Genomic DNA, 20202 nt, shown 5'->3' with positions numbered 1-20202 from the left:
ATCCAGGTCATTCAGCATCTTAGCAGGATAGGTAACAATTCCAGCGTCAATTCCAGAAGTTGATTTCTTCAGGAGGTAGTCTACCAGGATAATGAACAGGAATGGTGCCAACACATCACCCTGAAGCACTCCAGTTGTTCCTTGGAAAGGCTCTGAGATACTTCCATCTACCATAAGAGTCCACACCACCAAATCACACCACCAAGGTAAATGGCCGATAAAAAAGTTTTTATTGTGAGAACCACACCAGGGTTGATTTAATGGGGGAAAAAGTTAGAAAGAAGGCTGATGTGCCTATTTTTTTGTGATAGCTGTACTTTGTGGATGGTTTTCTTATTATCTAAGTATAAAAAGATTACATAATTTGTCACAATTCTGAAATTTGAGGCACGTTTTTCGTTCTTCTTCGCCAGATGACGTCACTACATAGAATCAGTGTGCTGTAAGATTGACAGGATGTACGTAGTTTTCGACGCGTCACTGCGAAAAATCAAGCCGCTTACCTACCCAATATTTGTTGGTTTTATGGTAGAAAATATCATAAACAATAGGTAAAATGGTGTTTTGAATGAACCAGGGAGGTTTAACAATGAGAAAACGACCAATTCCTCCATACCTTTTAACACATAAATGAATAGGAACTCTATTTGGTGGTGTGGAACCTGTATTTGACATGTATGACAGACACTCTAGAAACACTGTCTGGCGATGCGCTATATTTAGATCACCGAGCGAGATAAAATTCAAATTGTGGAATAGTATATAACCAGATTTGTCTGTTTTGGGGTAAGTTTTTTGCTAATTTGCATTACCTGGGGGTGGGGGGAGGCTAGATATGGGGATTTGGAAATATGCTCAAAAATGGCTTTAGATTGAATTTTGGAAGTTTAAGCTTACTTGAAAAAGTCTCAGTACTGGAACTTTACCATGCTAAAGTGCATATAATTATTAATCAGCTAGTCAAGACCATTCTTCTTACACAAGATATAAGGCCTTAATCCTGAACTAAAAAATTGGTGTTTTGTCGAGTAGGCTAGGCGCTAGTTATTGACTCCGAGACATGACTGAGTTCAGCTAGGCCTATGCAGTTGCAGTAATCTGTCTGATTTCAATGTTGTTTTTGTTCAGATATGACCATGTATGTGACCATCTGGCATCATGATGAAGGTTACAGAAAAAATCCTCAAGCATTTTTGACTATTTACAAGAAAACCGCCGCAAACAAGAAAAGCCTTTAAAAAGGGAAGCCGTGTTTCATGGGTAAGTCCAACTATCGCTTTGCCTACTTGACAATAGGTCTGGATATAATGTTTGTTTCAACTTTAACATGTGTTCTGTGACTCAATTAAAAACATCTGAAAGGTTGAGAAGCAAAAAATTAGGCCCTGTCTGATTATCATATCTTAATGTTGCTATCTTCAGTAGATAGCACATGGTTAGCAATGCACATGCTGCATTAATTTGAGTCGGCATCAATACTTAAACTTGAATGATTTCACTTTTAATGGTCAATATATGTTCAGAAACGCTGAAGATCATGTAAAATGGGGTTTTAAGAAAAATGTTGGATCCTGTAGAGTCCACACCACCAAATCACACCACCAAGGTAAATGGCCGATAAAAAAAAATCAGTGTTTTTATTGTGAGAACCACACCAGGGTTGATTTAATGGGGGGAAAGTTAGAAAGAAGGCTGATGTGCCTATTTTTTTGTGATAGCTGTACTTTGTGGATGGTTTTCTTATTATCTAAGTATAAAAAGATTACATTTGTCACAATTCTGAAATTTGAGGCACGTTTTCGTTCGTTCTTCTTCGCCAGATGACGTCACTACATAGAATCAGTGTGCTGTAAGATTGACAGGATGTACGTAGTTTTCGACGCGTCACTGCGAAAAATCAAGCCGCTTACCTACCCAATATTTGTTGGTTTTATGGTAGAAAATATCATAAACAATAGGTAAAATGGTGTTTTGAATGAACCAGGAGGTTTAACAATGAGAAAACGACCAATTCCTCCATACCTTTTAACACATAAATGAATAGGAACTCTATTTGGTGGTGTGGAACCTGTATTTGACATGTATGACAGACACTCTAGAAACACTGTCTGGCGATGCGCTATATTTAGATCACCGAGCGAGATAAAATTCAAATTGTGGAATAGTATATAACCAGATTTGTCTGTTTTGGGGTAAGTTTTTTGCTAATTTGCATTACCTGGGGGTGGGGGGAGGCTAGATATGGGGATTTGGAAATATGCTCAAAAATGGCTTTAGATTGAATTTTGGAAGTTTAAGCTTACTTGAAAAAGTCTCAGTACTGGAACTTTACCATGCTAAAGTGCATATAATTATTAATCAGCTAGTCAAGACCATTCTTCTTGCACAAGATATAAGGCCTTAATCCTGAACTAAAAAATTGGTGTTTTGTCGAGTAGGCTAGGCGCTAGTTATTGACTCCGAGACATGACTGAGTTCAGCTAGGCCTATGCAGTTGCAGTAATCTGTCTGATTTCAATGTTGTTTTTGTTCAGATATGACCATGTATGTGACCATCTGGCATCATGATGAAGGTTACAGAAAAAATCCCTCAAGCATTTTTGACTATTTACAAGAAAACCGCCGCAAACAAGAAAAGCCTTTAAAAATGGAAGCCGTGTTTCATGGGTAAGTCCAACTATCGCTTTGCCTACTTGACAATAGGTCTGGATATAATGTTTGTTTCAACTTTAACATGTGTTCTGTGACTCAATTAAAAACATCTGAAAGGTTGAGAAGCAAAAAATTAGGCCCTGTCTGATTATCATATCTTAATGTTGCTATCTTCAGTAGATAGCACATGGTTAGCAATGCACATGCTGCATTAATTTGAGTCGGCATCAATACTTAAACTTGAATGATTTCACTTTTAATGGTCAATATATGTTCAGAAACGCTGAAGATCATGTAAAATGGGGTTTTAAGAAAAATGTTGGATCCTGTAGAGTCCACACCACCAAATCACACCACCAAGGTAAATGGCCGATAAAAAAAATCAGTGTTTTTATTGTGAGAACCACACCAGGGTTGATTTAATGGGGGGGGGGAAAGTTAGAAAGAAGGCTGATGTGCCTATTTTTTTGTGATAGCTGTACTTTGTGGATGGTTTTCTTATTATCTAAGTATAAAAAGATTACATTTGTCACAATTCTGAAATTTGAGGCACGTTTTTCGTTCTTCTTCGCCAGATGACGTCACTACATAGAATCAGTGTGCTGTAAGATTGACAGGATGTACGTAGTTTTCGACGCGTCACTGCGAAAAATCAAGCCGCTTACCTACCCAATATTTGTTGGTTTTATGGTAGAAAATATCATAAACAATAGGTAAAATGGTGTTTTGAATGAACCAGGGAGGTTTAACAATGAGAAAACGACCAATTCATCCATACCTTTTAACACATAAATGAATAGGAACTCTATTTGGTGGTGTGGAACCTGTATTTGACATGTATGACAGACACTCTAGAAACACTGTCTGGCGATGCGCTATATTTAGATCACCGAGCGAGATAAAATTCAAATTGTGGAATAGTATATAACCAGATTTGTCTGTTTTGGGGTAAGTTTTTTGCTAATTTGCATTACCTGGGGGTGGGGGGAGGCTAGATATGGGGATTTGGAAATATGCTCAAAAATGGCTTTAGATTGAATTTTGGAAGTTTAAGCTTACTTGAAAAAGTCTCAGTACTGGAACTTTACCATGCTAAAGTGCATATAATTATTAATCAGCTAGTCAATACCATTCTTCTTGCACAAGATATAAGGCCTTAATCCTGAACTAAAAAATTGGTGGTTTGTCGAGTAGGCTAGGCGCTAGTTATTGACTCGAGACATGACTGAGTTCAGCTAGGCCTATGCAGTTGCAGTAATCTGTCTGATTTCAATGTTGTTTTTGTTCAGATATGACCATGTATGTGACCATCTGGCATCATGATGAAGGTTACAGAAAAAATCCCTCAAGCATTTTTGACTATTTACAAGAAAACCGCCGCAAACAAGAAAAGCCTTTAAAAAGGGAAGCCGTGTTTCATGGGTAAGTCCAACTATCGCTTTGCCTACTTGACAATAGGTCTGGATATAATGTTTGTTTCAACTTTAACATGTGTTCTGTGACTCAATTAAAAACATCTGAAAGGTTGAGAAGCAAAAAATTAGGCCCTGTCTGATTATCATATCTTAATGTTGCTATCTTCAGTAGATAGCACATGGTTAGCAATGCACATGCTGCATTAATTTGAGTCGGCATCAATACTTAAACTTGAATGATTTCACTTTTAATGGTCAATATATGTTCAGAAACGCTGAAGATCATGTAAAATGGGGTTTTAAGAAAAATGTTGGATCCTGTAGAGTCCACACCACCAAATCACACCACCAAGGTAAATGGCCGATAAAAAAAATCAGTGTTTTTATTGTGAGAACCACACCAGGGTTGATTTAATGGGGGGAAGTTAGAAAGAAGGCTGATGTGCCTATTTTTTTGTGATAGCTGTACTTTGTGGATGGTTTTCTTATTATCTAAGTATAAAAAGATTACATTTGTCACAATTCTGAAATTTGAGGCACGTTTTTCGTTCTTCTTCGCCAGATGACGTCACTACATAGAATCAGTGTGCTGTAAGATTGACAGGATGTACGTAGTTTTCGACGCGTCACTGCGAAAAATCAAGCCGCTTACCTACCCAATATTTGTTGGTTTTATGGTAGAAAATATCATAAACAATAGGTAAAATGGTGTTTTGAATGAACCAGGGAGGTTTAACAATGAGAAAACGACCAATTCATCCATACCTTTTAACACATAAATGAATAGGAACTCTATTTGGTGGTGTGGAACCTGTATTTGACATGTATGACAGACACTCTAGAAACACTGTCTGGCGATGCGCTATATTTAGATCACCGAGCGAGATAAAATTCAAATTGTGGAATAGTATATAACCAGATTTGTCTGTTTTGGGGTAAGTTTTTTGCTAATTTGCATTACCTGGGGGTGGGGGAGGCTAGATATGGGGATTTGGAAATATGCTCAAAAATGGCTTTAGATTGAATTTTGGAAGTTTAAGCTTACTTGAAAAAGTCTCAGTACTGGAACTTTACCATGCTAAAGTGCATATAATTATTAATCAGCTAGTCAATACCATTCTTCTTGCACAAGATATAAGGCCTTAATCCTGAACTAAAAAATTGGTGTTTTGTCGAGTAGGCTAGGCGCTAGTTATTGACTCCGAGACATGACTGAGTTCAGCTAGGCCTATGCAGTTGCAGTAATCTGTCTGATTTCAATGTTGTTTTGTTCAGATATGACCATGTATGTGACCATCTGGCATCATGATGAAGGTTACAGAAAAAAATCCTCAAGCATTTTTGACTATTTACAAGAAAACCGCCGCAAACAAGAAAAGCCTTTATACAGGGAAGCCGTGTTTCATGGGTAAGTCCAACTATCGCTTTGCCTACTTGACAATAGGTCTGGATATATAATGTTTGTTTCAACTTTAACATGTGTTCTGTGACTCAATTAAAAACATCTGAAAGGTTGAGAAGCAAAAAATTAGGCCCTGTCTGATTATCATATCTTAATGTTGCTATCTTCAGTAGATAGCACATGGTTAACAATGCACATGCTGCATTAATTTGAGTCGGCATCAATACTTAAACTTGAATGATTTCACTTTTAATGGTCAATATATGTTCAGAAACGCTGAAGATCATGTAAAATGGGGTTTTAAGAAAAATGTTGGATCCTGTAGAGTCCACACCACCAAATCACACCACCAAGGTAAATGGCCGATAAAAAAAATCAGTGTTTTTATTGTGAGAACCACACCAGGGTTGATTTAATGGGGGGAAGTTAGAAAGAAGGCTGATGTGCCTATTTTTTGTGATAGCTGTACTTTGTGGATGGTTTTCTTATTATCTAAGTATAAAAAGATTACATTTGTCACAATTCTGAAATTTGAGGCACGTTTTTTTTTTCTTCTTCGCCAGATGACGTCACTACATAGAATCAGTGTGCTGTAAGATTGACAGGATGTACGTAGTTTTCGACGCGTCACTGCGAAAAATCAAGCCGCTTACCTACCCAATATTTGTTGGTTTTATGGTAGAAAATATCATAAACAATAGGTAAAATGGTGTTTTGAATGAACCAGGGAGGTTTAACAATGAGAAAACGACCAATTCATCCATACCTTTTAACACATAAATGAATAGGAACTCTATTTGGTGGTGTGGAACCTGTATTTGACATGTATGACAGACACTCTAGAAACACTGTCTGGCGATGCGCTATATTTAGATCACCGAGCGAGATAAAATTCAAATTGTGGAATAGTATATAACCAGATTTGTCTGTTTTGGGGTAAGTTTTTGCTAATTTGCATTACCTGGGGTGGGGAGGCTAGATATGGGGATTTGGAAATATGCTCAAAAATGGCTTTAGATTGAATTTTGGAAGTTTAAGCTTACTTGAAAAAGTCTCAGTACTGGAACTTTACCATGCTAAAGTGCATATAATTATTAATCAGCTAGTCAATACCATTCTTCTTGCACAAGATATAAGGCCTTAATCCTGAACTAAAAATTGGTGTTTTGTCGAGTAGGCTAGGCGCTAGTTATTGACTCCGAGACATGACTGAGTTCAGCTAGGCCTATGCAGTTGCAGTAATCTGTCTGATTTCAATGTTGTTTTTGTTCAGATATGACCATGTATGTGACCATCTGGCATCATGATGAAGGTTACAGAAAAAAGCCCTCAAGCATTTTTGACTATTTACAAGAAAACCGCCGCAAACAAGAAAAGCCTTTAAAAAGGGAAGCCGTGTTTCATGGGTAAGTCCAACTATCGCTTTGCCTACTTGACAATAGGTCTGGATATAATGTTTGTTTCAACTTTAACATGTGTTCTGTGACTCAATTAAAAACATCTGAAAGGTTGAGAAGCAAAAAATTAGGCCCTGTCTGATTATCATATCTTAATGTTGCTATCTTCAGTAGATAGCACATGGTTAGCAATGCACATGCTGCATTAATTTGAGTCGGCATCAATACTTAAACTTGAATGATTTCACTTTTAATGGTCAATATATGTTCAGAAACGCTGAAGATCATGTAAAATGGGGTTTTAAGAAAAATGTTGGATCCTGTAGAGTCCACACCACCAAATCACACCACCAAGGTAAATGGCCGATAAAAAAATCAGTGTTTTTATTGTGAGAACCACACCAGGGTTGATTTAATGGGGGGGAAGTTAGAAAGAAGGCTGATGTGCCTATTTTTTTGTGATAGCTGTACTTTGTGGATGGTTTTCTTATTATCTAAGTATAAAAAGATTACATTTGTCACAATTCTGAAATTTGAGGCACGTTTTTCGTTCTTCTTCGCCAGATGACGTCACTACATAGAATCAGTGTGCTGTAAGATTGACAGGATGTACGTAGTTTTCGACGCGTCACTGCGAAAAATCAAGCCGCTTACCTACCCAATATTTGTTGGTTTTATGGTAGAAAATATCATAAACAATAGGTAAAATGGTGTTTTGAATGAACCAGGGAGGTTTAACAATGAGAAAACGACCAATTCATCCATACCTTTTAACACATAAATGAATAGGAACTCTATTTGGTGGTGTGGAACCTGTATTTGACATGTATGACAGACACTCTAGAAACACTGTCTGGCGATGCGCTATATTTAGATCACCGAGCGAGATAAAATTCAAATTGTGGAATAGTATATAACCAGATTTGTCTGTTTTGGGGTAAGTTTTTTGCTAATTTGCATTACCTGGGGGTGGGGGGAGGCTAGATATGGGGATTTGGAAATATGCTCAAAAATGGCTTTAGATTGAATTTTGGAAGTTTAAGCTTACTTGAAAAAGTCTCAGTACTGGAACTTTACCATGCTAAAGTGCATATAATTATTAATCAGCTAGTCAATACCATTCTTCTTGCACAAGATATAAGGCCTTAATCCTGAACTAAAAAATTGGTGTTTTGTCGAGTAGGCTAGGCGCTAGTTATTGACTCCGAGACATGACTGAGTTCAGCTAGGCCTATGCAGTTGCAGTAATCTGTCTGATTTCAATGTTGTTTTTGTTCAGATATGACCATGTATGTGACCATCTGGCATCATGATGAAGGTTACAGAAAAAATCCTCAAGCATTTTTGACTATTTACAAGAAAACCGCCGCAAACAAGAAAAGCCTTTAAAAAGGGAAGCCGTGTTTCATGGGTAAGTCCAACTATCGCTTTGCCTACTTGACAATAGGTCTGGATATAATGTTTGTTTCAACTTTAACATGTGTTCTGTGACTCAATTAATAACTTCTGAAATGTTGAGAAGCCAAAAATTAGGCCCTGTCTGATTATCATATCTTAATGTTGCTATCTTCAGTAGATAGCACATGGTTAGCAATGCACATGCTGCATTAATTTGAGTCGGCATCAATACTTAAACTTGAATGATTTCACTTTTAATGGTCAATATATGTTCAGAAACGCTGAAGATCATGTAAAATGGGGTTTTAAGAAAAATGTTGGATCCTGTAGAGTCCACACCACCAAATCACACCACCAAGGTAAATGGCCGATAAAAAAAATCAGTGTTTTTATTGTGAGAACCACACCAGGGTTGATTTAATGGGGGGGGGAAGTTAGAAAGAAGGCTGATGTGCCTATTTTTTTGTGATAGCTGTACTTTGTGGATGGTTTTCTTATTATCTAAGTATAAAAAGATTACATTTGTCACAATTCTGAAATTTGAGGCACGTTTTTCGTTCTTCTTCGCCAGATGACGTCACTACATAGAATCAGTGTGCTGTAAGATTGACAGGATGTACGTAGTTTTCGACGCGTCACTGCGAAAAATCAAGCCGCTTACCTACCCAATATTTGTTGGTTTTATGGTAGAAAATATCATAAACAATAGGTAAAATGGTGTTTTGAATGAACCAGGGAGGTTTAACAATGAGAAAACGACCAATTCATCCATACCTTTTAACACATAAATGAATAGGAACTCTATTTGGTGGTGTGGAACCATAATGGCACTATTGAAGTCCTTGTAGAGCACTGAGAAAATGACCGACCTGTTGATGGAGTCAAAGGTTTTTTTGAAGTCCACAAAAGTGACTGTCAAGGGAAGTTGGTACTCTTTGAAGCCTTCTATGATCCTCCTCAAAATGTGTATTTGCTGAGCACAGCTTCGACCTGATCTAAAGTCAGCCTGGTTGCTTCTCAGTAAAGGATCAATGTGAGGTCGGATTATGTTAAGAAGGATCTTGATGTACACGTTTGCGGCAATGGACATAAGTGAAATACCACGGTAGTTTGTCATGAGAGAGAGGTCGCCTTTCTTTGGTACAGGAATGATGACATTTGTGACCCACTGACGTGGCGGTGTCAGCGTTAAGAATACTTAATCCCCTCCTCCCTGAAGTACTTCAGCAGTTATAGCACAGTCCAATGCTGCTGCTTTGTTGGTCTTCATGGCGGCTATTGCTTCAGCTACTTCTTCACGAGTTGGGGGCTCAGTGATAATAGGACGATCTTCAACAGCTGGAGCAGTAAGTTCTGAAGCTGCTGCGCCACTGTCGTTGTTAAGGAGTGAGCTGAAATATTCCTTCCATTCCTCAAGCAGTTCATGGTCACTGGTTGGGGCTGATCCATCTCTCTTTTTGACTTTACTCCTTTCCTTGAGTTCTTCCCAGAAAGCGAGTGTATGATTTTCCAGGTGGTGGTGTAATTCCCCATTGCATCTGCCAGCTTCAGGTCTCCCATTTGCTTATTGAGTGTAGCAAGCTCATAAGATTTATAGGAGTTGTTAAGGCTGGTGTTCAAGTTCCTCCATCTTTCTCTAGATTGACGAGACTTTGAAATGGAGTACCGCTTTTTGGCCTCATCCCTTTCAAGTTTAAGTCTGATGGTTGCATCTGATACCCAACTTGGCAGTCCGCATGGCTTTTGCTTTCCAATAACTTCCTCAGGAACTTCACGAACTGCTGTCTCAAAGGTCTCATACCTATCAGAGATGGGTGTGGCATCATCCATGCTCAAGACCTGGAATCTGTTTGTTAGTTCCAGTTGAAATTCCTCTTTTGTATCAGGATCTTGCAACTTCATCCAATTGAATTTTGGTCTCTTGCAAGGTTTTCCTTTGCTTGTTCGCAAACTGGCAGCTAGATGGACGCTCACAATACGATGATCGGAGTCCACTTCTACTGAATTGTATGCTCGACAGTTGCGGAGAGAATTTACCCACTTGCTGTTTATTAGAATGTGGTCTAACTGTGCATGGGTTGATTTGATTTGATTTGATTTGATTTTATTGATAATCCAGGCAAACATACATACAATAGCAGAAAAAAGCCTTAAAACAATAAACACAAATACAATAGTCAACGGGGTCCCTGGCGGATTCTCTAATAGCGAACTAAATCACTTTGAAGTGGGTCTCCGATAACCCCGTTGACGAAAGATTTTATATATAAAAAAAAGCGATTAAAAAAACCCGCACACACAGCACATTACTTATAAAGGTACATACAACTACGCGTTTTGCGTGAAAAAGAAAACAAACTAAAAACAATTTCACTGGAGACATCATTTGGCAAGGTGGACCATAACCTGGGAAATGCGACAAAGAGGGAATTATGGAAAGCGTCAGTTCGGCTGGGATGGAAATGCCGGAAATCTATGTTGACTGCTTGTCTGGAGGAAAGAGTATTCAGCTTGATATAGTCAGCCCAGCTAATATTGTATTTATTCCACAAACATCCAACAGCAAACATAATGCGAAGATAATCAAAGCGAGAAAGAATGGTGGGAATCTCAAGGGTCTGGAGCCTTGTACTGTAGGAAGGTCTAGACTGCCAGGGACCAGGAAAACAGTATCTGGTGAACCTTCTCTGGACCCCTTCCAGCTTATTTTTGTGACCCTCCCTGTTAGGAGCCCAAACTGGAGCACAGTACTCCAGGATAGGTCTCACCAGAGCAAAGAAAAGCTTCTTCATGGTATCCTGGTCATTGGATCCAACCGTTCTTTGGATGAAGCCAAGCAAACGTTGGGCCTTACTAGTGATAGTATCAACATGGGGACCCCACTCAAGGTTAGAAGACAAGACAACGCCGAGGTGCTTATGAGTAGAAACGGTTTCAAGAGGGATATCACCCATCTGATATATAACGGAAAGAGGACGATGGGATCTGGTAATGTGCATTACCACACATTTAGCAGCATTAAGGGGAAGCCTATTGATGGTACTCCACGTCCTGATTGCATCTAAGTCATTCTGAAGAATATCTTCATCCTGGGGAGATGTAATAGGTCTATAAAGGACCGTGTCGTCGGCATACTGTGGAAGAGACGATGAAACAAAACAGGGAAGATCAAGAACATGGACATTAAAAAGTAGGGGGCCAAGAATGGAGCCCTGTGGGACCCCAGACCTAACACAAATCCAGTCGGAGAATTCACCAAGGTATTGCACCCTTTGGGTTCTATAATAGAGGTACGAGGTGAACCATTTAAGCATTTGACCACATATACCATATCCATGAAGCTTAGACAGAAGAAGACTATGGCTGACCTTATCAAAGGCTTTGGACCAATCAAGGAACACAGCATCAATTCTAGGAGGACAGCGTTCGTCCAGAATGGACGCCCAGTCATGGTACATGGTGACAAGCTGAGTAGCACACGATCTTCCTGGACAGAAACTGTGTTGACCCTCTGCGACTAGACCATGCCGAATCAGGTGCGACTGACGTCTATTGGCAACAATCCTCTCCATAACTTTTCCAACTGTAGAGCACAGAGATATGGGCCTGTAGTTTCTAAAATCGTCCTTGGAACCCTTTTTGTAAATAGGCACAACATTTGCCTTTTTCCAGTCCTCGTGAAAAGTGCCCGAGGCCACAGAAAGATTGAATATTCTAGCAAGGATGGGTCCAAGTCCAAAGACGATTCCTGGGTTGGGGGAATCTCATTTGGGCTGGTCTGATGTTGTACTCCTGGCAAATGTTGGCCGAAAATGAAGAACGCAAAAATTTTTCATACTAAAAAGGAAGTCAACTAATTAACTTTTGGTAGGGGTGTGCCGCTGAGAATTTGGACTCATAAATATACAAATTTGTCAAGAAATTTGGACCCATCGATATACCAAAAGTCGAAACTTTCAGTCGAGTTTATTAACCCAAATTGTATTAGTTTTTACAAATCTTTGGCGAAATGTCAATCATTTTGGCTACATTAAGGCAAAAAAGGGTTATTTTCTGAAAAAAATATCGAAAAAAAAAGGACCGATCCCGAAAAAGGGATCATTGATATTATACCAAAAGGCTGAAAATGCTACCAAATTTGCGGCACGTACGTCCCCGTACGGTCATTTGTACTGCGTACCAGGGGGCGTTCTGACCTCCGCGTCCCCCGCTTTCGCAGCCTATAGCATGCTGCGCTGAACCTAAATGCGCCCTATTGCCAGTGTCGCCGAGAGCCATTACGAGCCCCCTTTGAAATCACCGATGACGTGCAGGACTTCATAATTGTATGTGGGGGTGTGTGTGTGTGTGTGGAGGGATGGGCATGTTAGCCATAATGTTAACAGCACACTCATAGGAATTGTTTGTTGGCATTACTCAGTAAGTTGGTGTAAGTCGTTGCGTCAACTTTCCGAGTAATGCCAACGCGTACAATTTTGAGTAACGCTGACTCGATATCATTATGTTGGTCGCACTCATTTGCACTTAGTTTATTGAGTTGTTACAACTCAGAAAATAAAACTAGCCTAGGTTAGCATCATTTTCTAGAGGTGTGCTATAGTATACACAATTTTGCACTGATTACAAAAATAATATAATAATAAATATAAATAATACTGCTAATTGTGCAATTACGTGAATTCAATTACGTGAATTAAGTAACAAAGTACCAAATTGGAATAACTCAAAACAATAAGTACCAGTAACTTAATATGAACGAGTTACATCAACTTACATGTTGAGTTACAATAACTCAACTAATTGGTTCTTTGAACCTTGTTTATTTTTCTAAGTTCCCTGAACTTGAATTCAGAAGTTGGCATTACTTAAAAAGTTGACGCAACGACTTACATCAACTTTTTAAGTAATGCTAACAAAGTTGATTAGTTGACGGACCCTTTTGGGCCTTTTCAGCATTTTTTAAGTTCAGATAACTAAGAGGAATTTTGTTTTGGCAACTTTACACTATTTTTGAGTTGTCCAAACTTACTCCTTTTGAATTGCGCCAACAAGGCGAACAAGTCATTTCTATGAGTGCAGTGTTGTTAATTTCTTTGTGATATTGGGCTTGGGGGAATGGAGGTTTGTGTAACATCCTTGAACACATGTTGAAGCGGAGCGAAAGTAGCGTGTTTAGCTGCCACATAATATTAAGTTTAAAAGACCGTGATTTGACAATTTCAAGCTAAAATAATCAAACTATGAACATTGAACGCCAAATGTTTTTAATTTAGTGAAAATGAAGACTGAAAAGCCGGTAAAATTTTATGAACAATTTACATAGAACCCCACAAAAGATTACTGTTTTGTTGTCATGGTAATCTGACCTTTTAATTTCGTAAATAAATTCAGGGGTTCTATACGATGTTTGGTGCAAACTGCAAAATGGAGTTCGAATGCAGTTCGTAATGTCACTTTCGGTAACCGTGCGGGCAATATAAATAGCATAGCATGTAGAACTCGTAACAACAATTTTGCGCTATAATACACATTAATGTTTTTAAGCATGTTTTCTGTCATGATATTGTTAATTCTGTACCCAATATGTTGGAGTTTTGTCTTGTCTTGTCTTGTAGGTTACTACTCAACGCTCCAGTTGAAAAAAATCCAAGTTGGAGCCACATGAGTAGGTTGGTGGGTGTGCTTGCGATTGATGCTTTACAGGAGGTAGTGGCTGGTTACTTTTTCTTTGAAGTTGTTTGAATCTTGGATACCTGTTAGTTGCTCTGGTAGTTGATTCCAATCACCATGATCACGGACTGTTTGTGGCAGGTATGAATGGAGATAACAGTTTTTGTTGGCACTTATAGTGATGAAACAATTTTTGTTGGAATGGCGAGAATGACGAGGAACCGGGTGCGGCAGTTTTTGCACCGGTACCGCCAGGATGTCAACACCTAGATAACAATGGTGTGATGTTTCCTGAAGCTGTGTATTATTTAATGTGTAAGTGAACTGGTGAGGAGATCTGGCCTGAGTTATACGCATCACATCACATACATTTTTTTACTGTCAAAGCTCATTGCCAGTGATCTTGCCACTCTGTTTAGATCCTGTTGTAGATTTTCAGCGTCAAATGAGTTCTTCATGGGACGATACAATACACAATCGTCAGTAAAGAGTCGAATGCTAGAAGAGATGTTATCTGGGAGATCGTTTATAAAAATCAAAAACCAGAGAGGGCCTGTTACAGTTCCTTGAGAAACACTGGATATCACAGTACCCCAATCTGAACACTCATCATTGATCCTGACTCTTTGCTGGCGATTAGTGAGGAATGATTTCACCCATTCATAAATTTTACTTCTAATGCCATAGTTGAATGTTTTGGCAAGCAGACGTCTGTGGGGAACTTTATCAAATGCCTTTTCAAAATCCATTACTATCAAATCTGTTTGAATAGTATTTATTAACTGCGACTCACGAGGAGTATCCTTTCCTGAAACCGTGTTGCTCTTCCTTGAGTAAGTTATATTTGTCAAGGTGATCCATAACATTAGAGTGAATGATGTGTTCCATCACTATCGAACAAATTTGATTTGAAGTCGAGACTGACTGGCCTGTAATTGAGTGGTAAAGTCGTGTCTCCCTTTTTGTGGATAGGGCTGACACATGCCTGTAACCAATCCTTGTTCAGAATGCCGGTGTCCAAAGTGACTCTGAAGATTGTTGTCAGTGCTGGACAATGATGGAGCTAACACATCCGCTGCTGTTTTTAGGACCCATGGTGTGATGCCGTCTGGTCCAGCGGCTTTAATATTAGGATTAAGCTCTTGGAGTAACTTCCGGACACCTTCCTTACATATCTCTATGTCCACGATAGGTGATATGTCTCGCCCGAGGGGTACAGGTGTAGGAATGTCATCTGTCCACGAAGACAGAGGTGAATTGATCATTTAAACGCTGAGCTTTTTGTTTATTGACAGTTATAAGTTGGTTGGATTCATTTTTCAGAGCTTGGATACCTGTAGTGTCATTTTTGAGCGATTTAATGCAGCTATAAAATTGTTTCGGCGATTCCAGGGTAGTATTCCGGATGTAGCTCCTTTTTCCTGGTTTCCCTGGTAATTTCGCGTCTAAGATCCCTGTATTTTTTCTCATCTTCAGGTTCCTGGTTCATGGTGTTGAAGGCGCGCTGCTTTTGCCTATGACGTCTCTTCAGGCTTTGGTTGATCCATAGAGCGGGGTTGCTGCCTGAAACCATTTTAGATGGTACATTCTGGTCAACGGCTGTTTGAACTCCCTGTTTGAAGTCACTCCACAAGCTCTCCGATGTTTCGTTGGAAAGACCTCTCGATGTGAGGTCCTCACTAATTTCTTTGAGTAAGTCTCTCAAACACTCTATGTTAGCCTTACAAAGTCTCCGGCGATCCAGATACAACTGTGTGTTTTTGTTTTCAATTTAGTTCACAGAATCTAATTTTTTTTCAAGGTATTCAGAATCTGAGCTAGGAGGGCGGTAAAGCGCACCAATGGCAAGTGATTTGTCACCTGTAACTTCAACTTGAAGCCACACAATCTCACAATCCGTGTCAAGATCGGGTCTATGGGTGGCAATTAGATTATCTTTTGGAAATTTATTCGGTTGATACTGCCCTCGTTGAATTAGAATAAATTAAACTTCTTCACGATTACGTCTTTGTAAGAACACCAGATTGGCATGGGGTGACTAGGCTGGGCCAATCTACGTTCTCACATTTTTCTTGTTTTTATCAATAATTCAAATACTAATAATAATAAAAAGGGCAAGTTTTTCGAGTTTTCGTAGCTCCCTAGTTGCTGCGTTCGTATTCTGTGTAGGCTGTCCTATTGTAATAGATTCAATTTTCCTGATCTATGTAGTAATTTAAGACAATGGATTCATTATGTTTAACATAATGGTAATAATGGAGCATTACAGTAGTGCTCTGATCAATAACAGTACCGACAATTAATGCTAATTTCTTGTGTTTTGGTATGTTTATTCGTTTGTGTGAGGGGGGCCCAGAGGATGATTTAAGGAAGCCCCATCATGCACTGTAAAAGTGTTATCACTAGAGTTTCAACTGCCACTTTACTTTTCAAATCCCATTGAACTCTGTGCAAAAGATGTTGTTTTAGAATTGCCCGTGTATCATTATTACTTGGTCGATTTCAGATCTAAAGTGATATATGCATGAACGATAATTCACACCTTCTGTAGATAACATAAAATGTGAAATCGACCAACTTTTTGAAGGTGTTTTTACTGTAAATATATCTGTCCAAATTTAAATTTAACCATGCACGTGTGTATGCAGTGGGCGGGCAGAGGTGTCATGTTCACTCACACAGCTGTGCTAACCGCAAGACTTGCTGGGAAGTGCTTAAATCATCCTCTGGGGGGCGGTGGGGGATCTCAGTGTCGGGCAGTATGAGTGAAGAATGTAAGTTATCCTAACACCTTCATAGGCATGGCCTTTTCTAGGATCTATCTTCCTGTCCTTCCTGATGGCACTATAATATTTTGGCAGGAATTCACTGTTAGGTATTGAATCGGTAATCCACGTTTCAGTGCAGATACTAATGTCAGGATTTTCAAGTTCCACGCCGACTGCTAATTCATCACTTTTATTTTATAAGCTTTGAAAGTTAATCACAAGTACCTTCAGGTTGGATTTTTTGGGATCCGTTTGAACTTTACCCTTTTCAGGTGAAGAAGTGGCCAGTGGGGATTCAAACGAATCCTCGGAACTCACTGAACCAATCCTAGATGAATAACTAAGATTTGAAGAAGCCAAGCTGATGTAGAGGAAGCAACATTTGGCAGCCCACACTAACAGTAGTACCAGGATAATTTGGTAAATGATACCTTGATATTTTTGTCGAAATGCTATTCTTAGATGGGCTAATTAGTTTCCTGCTTTACACAGGATTGAATAGGGATTATTATAGTTCAACTGGCAATTATTGATTAAATAAACCTCTTTTTAATAAGTACTTTCAAGTATTTGAAATTCCACTCAGTCCCAAGGTCAAGTACCATGACATTAAGAATTCCATAATATGATTTTTAGGGACGAAATCAAAACTCGACCGGCGATTGACCGGTGGTTCCGTCCGGTTACGTGCGGTTGCTATTGTTCTAAACAATGGTAACCGGGCGGAACCGGGCGGAACCACCGGTCAACCGCCGGTCGAGTTTTGATTCCATCTCTTATGGAATGTCATCTTTACAGTCCTATAACTCAAAAACATGCCTGGCGATTTGTTCCGGGTCTTGTTGGTGCCGGTCACAATAGCTTTATGTTGTAAACAAATATAAATAATCAAAATTACTCAGGGCACATCACAACATAATTCAAGAGAACTATTAGAAAGTTCGTCAATTAAAGACTGTGCAATCGTCGGGTTAATACAATGTTTCTTTTATCCGTAAATAAATTCATCAGGATTGTCCATAATACATTATTTACAAAAGTTCTGGTGTACAAATCCAAAAGTATTTCGGTATTAAAGATGTTATAAACATACCTCAATGACGTTTCGTACTACATCGTAGTACTTTCTCAAATTGACTGATCAATCCTCACACTCCTCGTCTGTTTCCTGCTGGAACTCGACGTTGGTGGCATTTTGGAGTGGAGTAATTGGTCGTAAATGTGGGGTAGGAAGTGGACTCCCCAGTAAGTCCGATAGTTGCCAACCTCTATATGGAGTGGCTTGAAAAGGAAGCAATTGCCACGGCACCGGTTAATTGCCAGCCCAGGATGTGGAAAAGATATGTGGACGATGTTTTAGAAATTGTTAGTAAAGGCTCGGCAGAACAACTCACATCGCACATAAATCAAGTCGACAAAACAGGCAATATCAAGTTCACATATGAAAAAGAAGAAAACAGTCAAATTGCCTTCCTTGACACTCTCATAGTTAAAAAGCAGGATGGCTCAGTCAAACTCTTAGTCTACCGGAAAAAAACACATACAGATCAATACCTTCACTTCCAGTCCCATCACCCACTCCAACACAAACTCAGTGTCATTCGTACATTAATGGACAGAAAGGACAAAGTTATTACGGAAGAGGCAGACAAGCTTGTTGAAGAGCAAAAAATCAAAGAAGCCCTGAAATTATGTGGTTACCCTGAATGGGCATTCAAAGATGTTAATAAAAAGACTGCAAAGAAAAAAGACCAGTCACAGACAACCACCAGAGGCATGGTTGTCCTCCCCTATAAAGAGGGGCTTTCCCAGCGAGCAAGACGCGTGTTCAAGAAACATGGTATACAGACATCATTTAAGCCGCATCAAACCCTTAGGAACATACTGGTTCACCCCAAAGACAAGCGCGACATACTACAAACAGCTGAGTGTGTCTACGAGATTCCGTGTCTTAATTGTGAAAAATCTTACGTAGGGGAAACCGCCAGGGTATTCGGTACACGCCTCAAAGAACATAAGACTGAAGCTGACAAAGCCTCTAAAAAGGCATTCACAAGATCCCAGAGAAAGGCCTCTGTCACAGGAGAGGTAAATAAATCAGCCATAACAGATCATGTAGCGGAGAAAAACCACGTAATTGGTTGGGAAGACGCAAAAATCAGAGACAAAGAACAAAACCGAAAACGGTTTAAGACCGAAGACACATTAAGGAAGCCATCTTGATCCGGAAAAAGGGGGCCAACACTTTCAACCGAGACGAGGGCAACCACTTCCTACCCCACATTTACTCCACTCCAAAACGCCACCAACGTCGAGTTCCAGCAGGAAACAGACGAGGAGTGTGAGGATTGATCAGTCAATTTGAGAAAGTACTACGATGTAGTACGAAACGTCATTGAGGTATGTTTATAACATCTTTAATACCGAAATACTTTTGGATTTGTACACCAGAACTTTTGTAAACAATGTTTCTTTTGTTTTCTTTTTTACGGGCCCGCTAATCTCTTTTGTTTGCTTTTTACCAGCGGGCCGTAAAAGATCAAAGATAGAGATCTTATACATGTAATAGACCTGACGCATAATACTAGTTTTTCGCACTTTTTGGATATTAACTATCAGTCCATACTAAATTATTATTTTGTTTGCTGTTCTACAAGCAATAAAATCACAACTTTTAATTAGCTCACTTTTACGCTTTGTGTCTGATTTGACTTGACATGGCTCGACCAATCAGTGTCTCAAATGACTTAAGTGAACAGTAACATTAACCTTGACTTGAACTGATGTATTTCGATAGTCGATTTATTTGACTTGACTAATGACATGCTACTCGTTACAACACTTTCTTACATCAGTATAAGAAATGAATTTAGTGAGGAGTAAATAAATCTTGGGTATATGAATCTCAAAATTGAAAACATCGTCATTTTCTAAATTGATTGTATATCTTGCTTTCGTTTGAAAGAGAAATGAAGGTAAATGGTTCAAGATAGTCATAACGGTATATTTACATTATGAATATAGTTCTCCATCAGTTCCTTCGTATATATACGCAGAACGCCAATTGACTATTTTGAGATTCATATATCCAAGATTTATTCACTCCTCACTAAATTTATTTCTTATACTGATGTAAGAGGGCTGTTCACGATTCCTTCAGTGTTCTATGACTTTCGGTGTGAATACTAAGGTTCAACAACATCCTTACATTCTAACGCACAAAACATCCTGCTGTAAAGGTGCTCTTTAATAGCATTCCAAGACACGTGATATCACAACCGGCTATCACGGGTGCCTCTATTGGGCTATTCCATCTAAAATCCACACACCCCCTGTGGATAATTTTGGAATTCCAACCAATATCAACAGTTGTGGATGCAAAAATATCTTAACTTAATGAATCAACAGTCGTGGATGCAAGAGGTAAAAAAAGGGTGTGGAAGGAAGCTTTTAGAATTCCAACCAAATGAATCATCAATTTGATTCCACCAGATCTAACC

The 20202-nt window shown here is 39.1% G+C and overlaps 1 protein-coding gene across 1 annotated transcript; it reads left to right on the top strand.

Moving 5' to 3' along the window:
- Nucleotides 1-17974: 17974 nt before the first annotated feature.
- On the top strand, nucleotides 17975-18925 carry LOC140143558 (uncharacterized). Its single transcript, XM_072165382.1, has one exon. The coding sequence runs from the start codon at nucleotides 17975-17977 to the stop codon at nucleotides 18923-18925; it is 951 nt and encodes a 316-aa protein (XP_072021483.1).
- Nucleotides 18926-20202: the final 1277 nt, after the last annotated feature.

This window comes from Amphiura filiformis, unplaced genomic scaffold (genome assembly GCF_039555335.1).
Source record: "Amphiura filiformis unplaced genomic scaffold, Afil_fr2py scaffold_23, whole genome shotgun sequence".
Lineage (NCBI taxonomy): Eukaryota > Metazoa > Echinodermata > Ophiuroidea > Amphilepidida > Amphiuridae > Amphiura > Amphiura filiformis.
This window is presented reverse-complemented; position numbering and strand designations above follow the sequence as displayed.

What these genes read in the sequence shown, in the direction of transcription:
- LOC140143558 (XM_072165382.1), top strand. Translation starts at nt 17,975, where the DNA reads ATGGAGTGGCTTGAAAAGGAAGCAATTGCCACGGCACCGGTTAATTGC.